The following is a 15288-nucleotide window of genomic DNA, read 5'->3' as shown; positions in this document are numbered from 1 at the left end:
AAAGACTTCGTTCTAAAGGCACAACAATTGGAGAGTTGACCAGTGAGAGGAAGAGCTTGAAGGCAAACAATAAAGATAAAAGTACAGTACATGGAAGAATTATACCCACATTTTGGAAACTGTCATTTAATAGGGAGATACCTGAACAGGGTCCAAGTTAAGCTGCCTCGGTGTTTCTTCCTAGTGCACACCTTTTTAATATGTAGGTGTAGTGAAACAGTTTGAATAAGTCACGGTACTATGATACCAAATATTTTTTTAAAAAGTGAGTGCCTTGGAGAAAACGAAAGAGAGCATTTTATATCCTTCCATTAAACATTATATATATATATATATATATATATATATATATATATATATATATATATATATATATATATATATATATATATATATATATATATATATAATGGAAGGAGGGGGTATGTCAAGGATCGGTGCTGTCCGTCTGTTGCTCACTAACATTTTCCGGAAATGAGATGCTTCACTACCTTAGACTTCACCAAAGCCTCATATTGTGTCCATGCAGCTCCCGATTCACCCCCACAGTTTAACAACATTAGCAGAGCCTCATATCATGGTTCTGATGCACTCGCATCATTTCGTTCATTTCGTTTATAAAAGGCTCCAATATGCTTGTATGCGTCGGCCATGGTTGCCTAATGGCAGCTGTCCATGCTGCTCGATCTCTGGCAGCCTCTTTATTCAGTCCCTAATCCCTGAGGTCATACTCAGTAACCTCGTCCCAGGTCTTTTTAGGTTTACCTCTTGCAAACCTAATCTTAACGTTTACCCTTCTCACTTTCTGCACCCAATTGTCATCCTCCATCCTCTCCTCATGCCCAAACCATCTCAGTCCACTCCTCCTCATCACAATACCAATACACTCTACACTCTAGTCCTATCCTACCTCTTAGCTCTTCCATCGTCTACCTAGCCCCTCCAGGCTTCGCATTCAAGGACGCACTGCACATCCACCAAACTATTTTCATTTCTGTACTTTCGAGTCTGCGAATATCCTCTTCCTTTATCGTCGAGGTCTCACTACCATACAGCATTACACTCCTAACACATGCCATATACAAAGATCCCGTAGCATGGAGGGAGAGCCCTCTTAACATCAGGAGAGGCAAGAGCTCCCTAGCTTCCAACCACTCCTCACTCTAGCCAAAGAGCCCATTCCTGCCCCACCTCCAGCATAAAACATGTCTCCTAAGTAAGAAAACTCTTCCACACACTCGATAGACTCACCAGGAAGATCAGTCCTTTCACGCCTGACAATCTCCACATGCTCTCCCCGACACACTGCACACATGAAGCTAGGATTATCTCACAGATTACCTCTAATACCTCAACATCTCTTTTGCACCCACTTAACACAAACACTACACAAAATGGAAATACTTTCCATACTCTTCTGACAAATCGCACATGGCCACTCCTCTCTTTTTTGAAAGAACCGCCATCAACCCTAGATACCACCACCTTTGTTTTATCTGCATTTGCTCTCAAGCCCTTGTGCCCCATACCGCCTCTACACTTCCTAAATATTTCCTCTGCCTCCCTTTCATTTTCTGCAATCAAACCCAAATCATCGGCATACAACAACTCCCACAGGAGTCCATTCTTTAAGTCACGTGAGAGGGTTTCAAGCACCATGATAAACAAGGGCCTCAAGACTGACCAATGATGCACACCAACATTCACGGGAATCTCATCACTCTCCATTCATTTTCACCTGGATTTGAGCACCCGCATACACACCCATAACCACTCTAACCAGCCACTTCTCGGTCCCAAGCTATCTCATTGTCCACTCACCACCTCCCTAGAGACTCTGTCAAAATACTTCTCCCCCCCCAAAAAAAAAAAAGAAAAGAGGATCCCTTTTCTTTCTTCTTTATTTTTCCTGAAGCTGTCAAGCCATAAATTTGGTATCACTGGTCCCTTTGCCTGGCATAAACCCAAATTGCATCTCATAATATTCACTCTTTCTCTGACCATACCTTCTAGAGCTCTCTCCATTACCTTCATTATGTGGTCCAAAAGTTTTATGCCTCTATAATTTCCTCCTTCCAGGGCATCACACTTTGCCTTGTACACAAGTAACCCCACTCCTACATCTCTTGAGGCCTTCAGCATTTCAGCAGTGAACCCAGACACACTTGCTGCCTTCCCCACCTGCATCCTGCCTATTACCCTGCTCACGGTAGTAGCATCAATCAAAGGTCAAGGACCAAACACTGCGTTTGCTGACTCCAAACTTTCCTTGTTCCGGTCAAACTCCTCATTCGGCAACTGGTTATAATGCTCTCTCCAGGCGTCTTTAAAATCCTTACTGTTCGCCATTACCTTTTCTGCATCATCCTTCACACTCTGCTCAGCAATTATAGCCCTACTTTCCCTCTTCATATGATTTGCCACCTTAAATATCATATTCTTACTTTCCACACTATTTAGGGTATTCAGTACGAGTCTCTGAGACTCAGAATTTGCCTTGTATACCTCTTTTCAAGCCCTATGCTTGGTCAGACAAGTACGAGTATTCCTCATTATTACCACTACTTACCATTCCCGGAAAAGCCTTGTTTTTTCCCTAACTGCAGCTTCTACATCCTCATCTCACCATCAAGTTACTTTATGTCTTGGGGGGGGGGGCTTGTTCATCCACGCACTGAGTAACTCTCAGTAGATTTTTCTCGAGAGCTCTGTACTGTTCATTAACACTTCAGTTTACAACACCCTGTTCACCAGTCTACTTATCTCGCTATACAAGGCATCCCTTACTGCTTGGTTTTTCAACTTCCATATTTTCCTCCAGAGTGCAAAGGTCCTCTTTTTCATCATCCGCGCCATCAGCTCAATGTCACTTATCAATCATTTGTGTTGCTGCACTTACTCTTCGCACCATGTAACATTAACATCCTTAACCAACCTCCTATCAGCCTTCCTGACCAGGAAATAGTCCCTCTGTCTATTATTTCCCCCAGACTCGTGTGTACTCAGCCTCCTCTCTCTCTCCATAAAATGAATGTTGCACTCAAGCATGTTCATTGCCTTCCCAAACTCAGTCTTTCTCTTTCCTCATTTCTCGTACCATATGTGCATTCCCCATGTATCCCTTTACTCGTATATCCTTAAGCTGCTTCACCTACATGAACATTTAAGTCCCCTCCCAAAACTACAGTCTCATCATCTCCCATACCACTTACCACACATATTAAGCCATTGCACAATCTATCTTTTTCTACATCATCCAAGCCAGCCTGTGGAGCATACGCCGATGCAGGAGAAAATGTGACCCTACCGATCAAAATTTTCACCACTATAATCCTTTCACTCACCCTCATTACATTCATGACATATTCCACACAATTTCCATTAACCAGCACACCCACACCACCATATCCATCTGCCTTTCTCTGCCAAAATATCTTGTACCAACAATCTCTCCCGACAATCATTCTGGCTGATCTTTCCCTGTACAGTATCTAACCTCCTGTACACAGGCAACATGCACCCACCTCCTACTCATTGCCTCGACCATTTCAAACTACCCATATTCCAAGATGCCACCATGATTCCCCCAGGTGATTTAGTTTTGACAGGCTTTTGTTTAACTTAATTTTTTTGCCAAATTCATTAGAATTAAATATAGGGAGAGCCAGACGACAGACCCCGCCCACCCGCACAGTCTCAAGTCCAGGCATGGGACCTGTGACCCATAGCTCACAAGCCATGCCCAGTGGTTGTGGCACTGGCCTCCGGGTGCCCTGCCTGGACAGCTATAGGGACACCCTTCAATCATGCCTTGGCATTGTAACTGTACCATCATTATACACCCGCTAATAGGGCAGAGGAGCGCTACTCCCGGGTTCGGGCCCCTCTCTGTTGGGCAGAAGCGGCAGCCTGGAAACCACAACGCTCTGTATCTTCTAGCACAGATCCGAGTTGCATCCCATCCCGGCCCCCAAAACTATGCTGGCAGAGCCCATGTTACGCCTCCCCTCAATAGGTCCGCCTCAAGGTAGGGGGTCAAAGTTTTCTGGCCGCATCCCTGCTGGCTTGAACCCCTGTGACGTAGTGAGGATACGTTGTGAGTTATGTAAAGGGCATGTAGGGTAGTACATGAGATAGTCAAAGGAAAGCACTTTTGGTAGCACCAGATGATTTTATTCAATTTGGAGAAGACTTCTTGTAATGAAGGAGTAAATGGAGGCTATGAGTATATAATGCCTCCAGCTCAAATAGTCTATCATAAACTACATCATATCGTCTAGAGACGGCAAGAGTAATATGAAGATACACCTTCAGACCCAGTGAGATTAATGAGAGAGAGAGAGAGAGAGAGAGAGACCCTTTCCCTCTAACTCCTAATGGTGATCAGCAGGTCCTGTGGCACATAGCGACGGAAGAACGGATTTCCAGGTTCAGGCTTGAGGCTGAGCGTCTTGCCAGGCGGGATGGCGAAGTTTAAACTCTGGAGCAGTGTAGTGGAAAAGATTAGCAGTTCCATGCGTGCCAAAGCCTCTCCCGCACACTGACGCTTGCCTGGGGATGAAAGAGAAGGCTTAGACTGGACATTTGAAAAGACGGAAAATTTGCATGTGTGTAGCAGTGTTATGGAGAGGATAAACAGCTCCCGGCTTGCCACAGCCTTACCCACACACTCACGTTTGCTTAGGTGGCGTGGAAATGGAGAGTGTTTTAGCAAACTCTTTCTCACTATACAATAAACACGGGAAAAGTAGTTTGTCTAACATTGCACCTCTTTTGATTCTCACTTTTCTCCGGTGCAAATATCGCTAAGCTCAGAGAGGCTTGGTATGTTTCTCTGTCCATAGATCTCTTTTGACCTGATGTGTCATGGGGGAAAATGGACATGTCCCAAATGTGTAGCAAACACAGTGGAATAATAGATGAAATTTTTCCCTGACTATACCTATGAACACACACACACACACACACACACACATACACACACAGGTCGCCGACAGAGACGGAGCTCTCCTGGATCGTGGGGAAATAATCGCAGAATCAAAGACGAAAAGAAGACCAGCCTATTTGTGATTATGTTAATGAGTGCGTGAGTGGTGGTCCCGTCGGACAGTAGTTTGAAAAAAAAAAAACGCGGTTTCGGTCATAAAAAGAACAAGATTCAGTGAAAATAGAAAGTCTCCATATGGTTGACTCATGGCGGAAAGGGACGGTGCATTGTTTACAATCGGCGAGAGAGACTTTGAGGGCTTTTCTGAAGAGGATGTGGCAAATGGAAGTATTAAGTTGAACCAAACAAGAATTGGTGAAGTTGATGAAGAATTGGAAAATGTGAGTACGTTAGTACTTGGGTAGTGTGATGAGTAAGGATGGAGGTTTGGAGGGTGAAGTGCTTGAAAGGGTACAGCAGGGAAGAAAGGTTGCTGGTTCTTTGAAAGCAGTGTTAAGAAACAGGGAAGTGAGCATGGAAGTGAAAAAGTTACTACATGACAGTACTGTGATACCAACTCTAACGTATGGAAGTGAAGCGTGGAAGTTGTTGGAAGGACACAATTCAAGAGTGAGAGCAGTGGAAATGAGTTATTTAAGAGGAGCCTGTGGAGTCACATGGAGAGACAGGCTGACGAATGAGGATATAAAGGAGCGTTGTGGTGTGGATGTGGATGTGATAGGAAGTGTTATGAGGAACACACTGAGGTGGTTTGGTCATGTGGAGAGGATGGAGGGGGAAAGACTGACGAAAAGAGTGTATGTGAGTGAGGTGGAGGGAGGAAGAGGGAGGGGGAGGCCGAGGATGAGATGGAGGGATGGGGTGGAAAGGTATATAAGAGAGGGGTGTGAGTTGGGAGCAGGGCAGTGAAATGGCGGGGGACAGGACGACGTGGAAGCGATTTGTTTGTGGCCACCCCAAACGGGATTGAGACGTCTGGCAATAGATAGATAGATAGAAACAAGAATTGCAGGTGTAGAGAAAACAGCGGAGAGGAATATCCAGGAGATAAAAAAAGGTATGAGCAGTAATTCAAGAGTTACAGGAACGGACTCTAGAGCAGGAAAACGATATCAAAAGTCTGCGAAATAAACTGGAAAAAATTTGTACACGTAGTGACGAACAAGAAAGTGAAGTTACTGAATTAAAAGTGAGCAATGACTCAGCCTCAATTGAAATAAAACAGCTTAAGAGGGAGAATAAGAGGTTGGAAGAAGAAAGAGACAGGATGAAAAGCAAACTAGATGAATATGAATCCAAATCAAGAATACAGGACGATTACACTAAAGAAATCAAAGAGCAACGTAAAGGGTGGAAGAAAATTCAGGAAGAGGGAAATGTAAATTTGAAAGAGATTATAGAACAACAAAGCAAGGAAAAGGTGGAGAGGGAATTGGTTAGGGTGCTGAGAAGTAGAGAATGTTTAGTTACGGATGTAGCAGATAAGAAAAAAATGTGTAATAAATTCAGGAGTTAAAGAAACACATATTACAATAAGATCAGAAAGAGAAAGAGAAGAACTGAGTAAAGTTAAAGAAATAATATCAGTAGTCATGGAAGAAAATAACGAAGCTCAAGAAGAGACTGAAGAGGTGTTTAGGTTAGGAAAGTACGAGGAAGGAGAGGCAAGGCCATTGAAGGTAAAGTTTAAGTCTCAGGCAACAGTAAACGAAATTATCAGTAGAACATGGAAATTATCAGACAAGAAAGGGTTCAAAGATGTTTGGATAAGGAGAGATGCAAATGAGGAAGAAAGAGCTAAAATAAAGGCGTTAGTAAAGGAAGCAAACGTAAAAAACGAACGGAGAACGGAGGAAGAGAAGACAGTGTTTTATTGGAAAGTCATTGATCAGAAATTAAGGAAGTGGTACCGGCGAAGAGAAGGAGAAAAGAGGGTATAAAAAGCATCAAAAATAATTGGAAGGTGGTATATACTAATACTGATGGTTTAATATCGGCAAAGCTAGAAATAAACGATTTTTTGAGGGTACATGAACCTGATGTTATGTGCTTTGTAGAGACCAAATTAAGAGATGATACTGATGTTCATATGGGAGATGGTAAATACAAACCGTGGAGAAGAGACAGAAAAGAAAAAAACAGTAGGCAGAGTGATGATAGCAGTGAAGAACAACATAAATGTAGATACCGTGGAAATGGGAAAAGGCAGGGCCGAAGCAATAAATATGAAATTAGAAACTGGAGAGAACAGCAAAGAGATATGGAAGTAGTGTATGTTCCCCCTAAGACAAGAGCATGGAATGATGATGAATACCAGGAAATGTTGTCAGACATGGCTAGTTATTTACAGATAATGACTGAGAAAAGCAACAATATAATTTTAATGGGTGACTTCAATTGTAAAGAGGTGAACTGGGAAGAATGGGACTCAGGAGGCAGCGAAGATTCGTGGGGCACTACATTATTAAATATAACAATGAACAATGTGTTGTTGCAATGGGTCAAAGAAGAGACATAGTTCCGAGGTGAGGACACACCAGCAAGACTAGACTAACTGTTTACCAAAGAACCCGATGTAATAAAATCCTTGAAATATCTGTGTCCTATCGGAAAAAGTGATCATGTGGTCATTGAGTTCCAGATGATAACAGGGAACGTGGAGCCAAGAGACGAGCTTTATAGGCAGGGAAGATACAACTTTGGGAAAGGAAACTTTACAGGACTGAGAAAATTTTTCGAAAATGCAGAATAGAGAAAATTCTGAGAGACAAGAGATATACAAAGGAAGTGGGATATTTTTCTAGGCCTCTATAATTCGGGAGTGGAGAAATTTGTGCCAAGAGTAAACGGGAAAGAAAACAGGAAAAAGGAGTGGTTTAACAGAAGGTGTATGATAGCAAAAAAAAAGAGAGAGACATGGCGTGGAACAATTGAAGAAAGAGAGGTAACAACAGAACAAAGGAAGAATATAAAAGAGCTAGAAATGAATACAGAAGAATACGTAGAGAGGAAGAAAGGAATTTCGAAAAAGGTATAATAGATAAATGTAAGGTTGAACCCAAACTGTTTTACAGATCTGTCAATGGCACTCTGAAACAAAAGGAGGAATCACCAAACTAATATTCACCCAATTCCGAAGAAAGGAAGTTCCTCTGAGCCCTCTGATTGCAGACCAATAGCTGTCACATCTCTTGGTAAGGTATTTGAAACTTTAATTAATAAGCACATTGTTAAACATCTTGAATCCAGCAACTTATTTAGTGATAGACAATATCGTTTTCGACACGAAAGATCCAACACTGACATACTCAATCTCCTAACTCATACCATCCATCAATCAATTGATCTACATGGAGAAACTCATGCAGTAGCTCTTGATATTTCTAAAGCTTTCGACAGAGTATGGCATCGTTCCCTGCTGTCCAAACTCCCTTGCTATGGACTAACGTCTTTTGTTCCTTTGATTTCTTCATATCTTAGTGACAGGAAAGTAACAGTAAAAGTAGATGATGTATATTCCAATTTCCACTCAATTAATGCTGGCGTGCCGCAGGGATCAGTTCTGGCACCATCCCAATTCCTTGTTCATATTAATGATCTCTTATCTGTCATCCACAATCCCATTCACTCATATGCAGATGACTCAACACTACATAGTTCATTCACACTCAGACACCCATTTACAAAGTCCAATATCTCTACCTCTCAACTCTGTACAGCCATCTCCATAAATCAAGATCCATCTATGATCAGTGAATGGGGACAAAACAACCTTGTCTCTTTTAATGCTAGTAAAACTAAATATATACAGTTTACTAATAGGCAGATATTGCCAGATTCGTACATTACCTTCAGTGCTACTAATATTCCCATTTCCAAAAGTTTTGAAATTCTTGGCATCTCACTTAACAAGGCCCTTATCTGGACCTCTCATGTCAGATTACTTGCTAAATCCGCCTCAGAGAAACTTGGATTATTGTACAGAGTCCGTAACTTCTTCGCTGATGAGCAGTTAGCTATAATTTATAAGAGTCGTGTGCGCTCTCAGCTTGAATATTGCTCACCCTTGTGGAATGGTTGTGGAGAGGTTGCATTAAGACAACTAGACAAAATTCAGAACAAAGCTGTTAGAATCATTAACAGCCCTACCATTACAAATAAACTACCTCCCCTACAAGTAAGAAAGAATGTTGCCTCCCTTGCATTATTTTACAGATATTTTTTTGGCAAATGCTCAGACGAAGTTGCGTCCATGGTGCCACCTCTTCATGCCTTCCCTTGTGCTTCACGGGCATCTGGTAGAGCTCATGACTGGAATGTCGCTCAGCCATATTGCAGAACTTCTGCCTATCAGAATTCTTTCATTCCCTGAACTGCATCTCTCTGGAACTCGCTTCCCCAGAGTTGTTTCCCTCCAAATTTTAACCCACAACTGTTCAAGTCTAACTGTTACAGATATTTTATGAGCAGAGGACACCAATTATCTGGTGTATGGATTATTTTTTTTATTCATTAGTTTTTCCTTCCACTGTTCTGTTATTAAAAAAAAAAAATTGAAAATAGAAGGAGAGGTCTATAAAGATGCAGCAATGCAAGAAGAAATAAAGAACAAATGTTTCCAATCAGTTTTCACTAACGAAAAGGAGTTTGTGGAAGGGGAGGAAGTGACTAGAAATGTAGTGATAAAAGATATAAAATTGAAAGTACAGGAAGTGTATAAATTACTGGAAACTCAATATGTAAGGAAAGCCCCAGGACCAGATGGAATCTCTAATTGGGTACTGAAGGAATGCAGAAAACAAGTGGCAGATAAGATTCACAGTTTAATTGTGTGTTCTCTGGAAGAGGGGAAAGTGTCTCAAGAATGGAAGAGGGCAAATGTGGTACCAATTTATAAGGGAGAAAACAGGGAAGAACCTCTGAATTATAGACAAGTGTCCCTAACCAGCATGGTCGCAAAATTGTGCGAAAGAATTCTGAAAGATAGATGGATAAGATCTGGACGAGATGAATATTTTGGCTGATAGCCAGTTTGGATTTAGTAGTGGAAGGTCATGTGTTTCCAACTTGTTGAGTTTTTACTCAAGAGCGATAAAGTGCGACAGGAGAGAGATGGTTGGGTGGATTGTGTATACAGTATTTAGATTTGGAGAAGACCTTCGACAAGGTACCCCATAAGAGGCTAATGTGAAAACTAGAGCATGTAGGAGGACTGAAGGGGAACCTCCTGGAATGGATGAGAGACTTTTTGAGAAACAGACAAATGAGGACAGTAATAAAGGATAGGATGTCTGGATGGAGGGAAGTAACAAGTGGAGTCCCTCAGGGCTCGGTGTTGACGCCAGTAATGTTCCTGATTTATGTAAATGATATGGTAGATGGAGTGAACAGTTATGCAAGTCTTTTTGCTGATGATGCAAAGATCTTGAGGAAGGTAGAGGTTGAGGAGGATTGTAAAATGTTGCAGGAGGATCTGGATAGGATACACGATTGGAGCCGGATGTGGGAAGTGAAATTTAATGCAAAGAAATGTAAAATATTGGAAATGGGTAAAAGTACCAAGAGGCCATCATTGAATTATTTGATGGGTAACGAACCAATCACAAAAGCGAGAGAAGAGAAAGATTTGGGAGTGCTGGTCCAGGACAGTTTGTCATCGGAAAAACACATTAACAAGGCAGTTACAGAGACTTATAAACTCCTGACTAATATAAGAGTAGCTTTTCATTATATGGATGAGATGATGAAAAAATTGATAGTGGCCATGATTCGCCCCAGGTTAGAATATGCAGCAGTAGTCTGGTCCCCACACAAAAAGAAAGATATAATCAAGATTGAGAGAATACAGAGAACAGCAGCCATAATGGTCCCCAGTCTGGCAGATCTGTCGTACAGAGAGAGGCTGCAAAAGCTGAATTTCCCTTCCTTGGAAGAAAGGAGAAAGAGATGCGACATGATTGCAGTGTTCAGGACCATGATGGGAGTAGATAAAGTTGACAAAGAAGATCTGTTTTTATGGGATAAGAAAGCAACAAGAGAAGAAACCAAGCTGCTTGAAGGATATCAAGAAATATAGTTTTCCTTATAGATGTACAGACCTGTGGAATAGCCTGGACAAAGAGATCGTCCAGTCCAAAATCTTAAATGAGTTTAAAGCTAAATTTGACTTAGTGAGAAACAGAGACGGGACCCCACGAGCATAGCTCATTTCCTGTATATCACAATTAGGTAAACACACACACACACACACACACACACACACACACACACACACACACACACACTGCACAACCCTTTAGGTTGCATTCATTGTACATGCACATCCATCGAGCAACACCAAAATTTCCTACACGCCACACCTCGGTCAGTATGTCTGCACACTCCCATCATACACTGTACTCCTGGTAGTACAAACCGCGTACAGAGGCCAGTTTGGTAACACCCACATTTTCTTTCCCAGTATAGCCTAAGTTAGTTTTATTCTTATTAGTAATGCCTGACGCCAGCTAAGTGATATTACCACTTGGATAGGGTAAATAGTAAGTATACACATGTGATAATATGGTAATTCATCAAATGCAACTTTTGACTGTCTCACCTGCCCTCCAGTGTTCATTCAACCAGATATCACTGATGAACTTTTAAAATGTTTGTCTCTAGCTTCAGTATTAAAGTACCACAATAAGCATTTTACTTGCTATATGTTTTTTTTTTTTTTTTTTATAAATAACAGAATGGAGGAAGGAAAAACAAATGAGTAAAATAAAAATAATAATCCATACACCAGATTACTGGTGTCCTCTGTTCATAAAATATCTGTAATAGACTTGAACAGTTGTGGGTTGAAATTTGGAGGGAAACAACTCTGGGGAAGCGAGTTCCAGAGAGATGCAATTCGGGGAATGAAAGAATTCTGATAGGCAGAAGTTCTGCAATATGGCTGAGTGACATTCCAGTCATGAGCACTACCAGATGCCCGTGTAGCACGAGGGAAGGCATGGAGAGGTGGCACCATGGACGCAACTTCGTCTGAACATTTGCCAAAAAAATATCTGTAAAATAATGCAAGGGAGGCAACATTCCTTCTTACTTGCAGGGGAGGTAGTTTATATGTAATGGCAGGGTTGTTAATGATTCTAACAGCTTTGTTCTGAATTTTGTCTAGTTGTCTTAATGCAACCTCTCCACAACCATTCCACAAGGGTGAGCAATATTCAAGCTGAGAGTGCACATGACTCTTATAAATTATAGATAACTGCTCATCAGCGAAGAAGTTACGGACTCTGTACAATAATCCAAGTTTCTTTGAGGCGGTTTTAGCAAGTGATCTGACATGAGAGGCCCAGCTGAGGGCACTGTTGAGATGCCAAGAATTTCAATACTTTTGGAAATGGGAATATTAGTAGCACTGAAGGTAATGTACGAATCTGGCAATATCTGTCTATTAGTAAACTGTATATTTTTAGTTTTACAAGCATTAAATGAGACAAGGTTGTTTTGTCCCCATTCACTGATTGTAGATAGATCTTGATTTATGGAGATGGCAGTACTGAGTTGAGAGGTGGAGATATTAGACTTTGTAAATGAATGTCTGAGTGTGAATGAACTATGTAGTGTTGAGTCATCTGCATATGAGTGAATGGGATTGTGGATGACAGATAAGAGATCATTAATATGAACCAGAAATGGGGTTGGCGCCAGAACTGATCCCTGCGGCACGCCGGCGTTGATTAAGTGGAAATTGGAATATACATCATCTACTTTTACTCTTATTTTCCTGTCACTAAGATGTGGGGTGCTGGTGGCTTAACTGGAGACGTACTTGGCTTTCAGCTGAGAGACCCCAGGTCTGATTTCCTAGTCGACCACAGATATTTTAGACATGATCTCCTTACCTCAAACCTATTCGCATCGAGAACTGAAATAGGGATCATAATTTAGATTCGGTCGGTACGTGTTATAACATTTGGATGTTTTCATTGTCAGGCACGTGGCATTACTGTTCATGAAAGGTTGCGCATAATTCTTACAACCTCCCTTTCTATGATAGTGATAAGAAAACTTACCATTACTGAAAATTAATATGTCATCCTTGTGTAGAGCGAATTTATTAGTTACAAAATTCTATAACAAAACTATGAGCACTCACCGACACCAAAAGGCAAAAATCCATCCTTCTTTAGGGAGAACTTTCCATTGTCGTCCAGCCAGCGCTCAGGACGGAACTGGTCAGGGTTGTCCCAGTGGAGTGAGTTGTGATGGATGGAGACGTTGGCACTGTTTATCACGGTACCCTGTGCATAGAGTAAAGACGGTATTTATCAAGCCCATTTCTTTACCCCCATCATGGCGGATGCAGGTCACCTTACATGTAAGTTTGTTTCTAATGGGACGAACTTTCAGTTCTGTTGATGGCCAAATTTAGTCAAACAGGAGGGTCGATTTGACTGTAAGACATTTTTTTTTTTTTTTCTAAACTGACAGAGATCTTTAACCCATTTTAGCTCAGTTGATAGGCAAATGCATTCAGACTGAAAGATGGATTTGACTGTACCGTGTCTCCCTCCCCCTCTAACCTGACGAGGTCCTTAAACACTACCTTCTCAGTTGGCTAAATATAGTCAGAATGGTAGGTCGAGTCGACCATTGCGTGTATTATCTCACTGAAGATTTCTAACGTCCTTCAGTCAGTTGATGACCAGTCATATCTGAGAGGTAATTTAACTAATAATCAAGGAGATTGACGGATAGTTCATAACTAAGAATCATCGAATTTCGTGGAACCATTACTTAGTATTCATGTTCTGGGAATGGTTCAGTTCTGTCGGATGAAAACAAACCAGTTATAGTAACCAAGGTAAGTTGTTCCTACCTCAGAACTAAGGCTTGTCGAATTTTATGCAACCACGACTTTGTACTCGAGTTGTGACAGTGGCTCACTTCCATCAAAGCGAAAACGGACTCACTATAATGATACTATCATTAAATTTCCACATGCACTTCTTACCATGTTTAGAAAAAGCCCCGAACACCTACATTATACCTTACAGTTTACTTATTATAATTAAACGGTAAAAGCCTATCCGTTGTTATCCAGTCGAGGTGTAGGGGCTCGAGGCTAGGCAGTCGTTGTGCAGCACATTTTACACATTCGATCTGGTGCTGTATTTTTCTTTTATTTTTGCATCATCTAGTTCACCTTAGGAGAGCTCCCCCTGCCACTTAAAGGATTGAGGAAGGCTATAGCTAAACCCTCCAGTGTGAAAAATCTCACCTAAGCTAAATAAAATAGTCAAAGGATAGCAAGGACTGGAAAGGCGAACTGTGGCTGACCAGTCTACATCGCTTAGTGGATCACATGATTAAAAGAAAAAAAAAAAAAATCTCAGCGATCGAACTCATACGAATGATCGGGCTTTCGTGCCATCTCTTCGTCTTGAATGTTGTGCTGTGCCAAGACAGATACATTAGAATATGAAGCCAGTCACGAATAAATGCTGTAGAAAGGATGTAGAGCCGTAGTATTGCCTTTTTCCCTCTTAAAGTTGCAAAAGAACGATAATATAAGCCAAGTTAAGGTGAAAAGACAATAGTGATCTTGTGGTTTAGAACACCCTATACAGTAGTCGGTCCGCATTCACTTGGCGGAGACTTAGTGCATTTCCCGTGTCTCAGTAACAGAAGAAGGCAGCACAGTCGCAACAGATCATTTTCATAGCACTACTGTGTGACAAGCATCATACTATAGCGTTATTCTATCGTCATAACTCACCATTTAAGATAGAAAGATGGAAAGCAAAGACCGAATTAAAGTGAAAAGATTTCCACTTGCACCTCTTACCTTATTCTCCTAAAGCCTCCTGCAGACCTACAGTATGCCAAACATAAATAAATATTTATTCCCTTCAGTCCAATTAATGTATTTTCACTTTTATTAGTTGTTGGACAATGTTTCTAGCCGCGTCAGTGCAAATGGTATCTCCAGTTCTTATCAAAATCCTCCGGAAATCTGAAATAAAATATGAAGAAAATCCATCCCCTGGCTGAAGGAGGCTAAAAATACGAGAGAGAGAGAGAGAGAGAGAGAGAGAGAGAGAGAGAGAGAGAGAGACTTGGAGCGTGGAAATCGCAGACGTAATAGGAAGAGGATCACCAGGCAGAACAGAAACATCGTGGCGAAATTAGGGTCTTTATTTGCTGACGTTTCGGAAAATGTTTATTCCATCTTCAAAGCAAAATCTACAATCGAGAAATATACACAGTTAAGATTTTTACATCCTATATCGATGAAAACATGACTAAAAACATGAACGTACATAAACAAAGTCCATTAAAATACC

General features: G+C 41.3%; 1 protein-coding gene across 1 annotated transcript in view; it reads right to left on the bottom strand.

The window, feature by feature from the left end:
- Positions 1-4366: 4366 nt before the first annotated feature.
- Positions 4367-15288, bottom strand: part of LOC145398652 (cytochrome P450 2L1-like) — a 126502-nt gene continuing 115580 nt past the window's right edge. The window contains exons 9-10 of the mRNA XM_080271458.1: positions 13098-13242; positions 4367-4551 (exon numbers count right to left, since the gene is read on the bottom strand). Coding sequence (XP_080127584.1) covers positions 4367-4551; positions 13098-13242 — 330 coding nt within the window. The remainder of the gene's footprint in view (positions 4552-13097; positions 13243-15288) is intronic.

This window comes from Coenobita brevimanus, chromosome 46 (assembly GCF_032717465.1).
Source record: "Coenobita brevimanus isolate Jiangsu-jjx chromosome 46, ASM3271746v2, whole genome shotgun sequence".
NCBI classification, from domain to species: Eukaryota; Metazoa; Arthropoda; class Malacostraca; order Decapoda; family Coenobitidae; genus Coenobita; species Coenobita brevimanus.
This window is presented reverse-complemented; position numbering and strand designations above follow the sequence as displayed.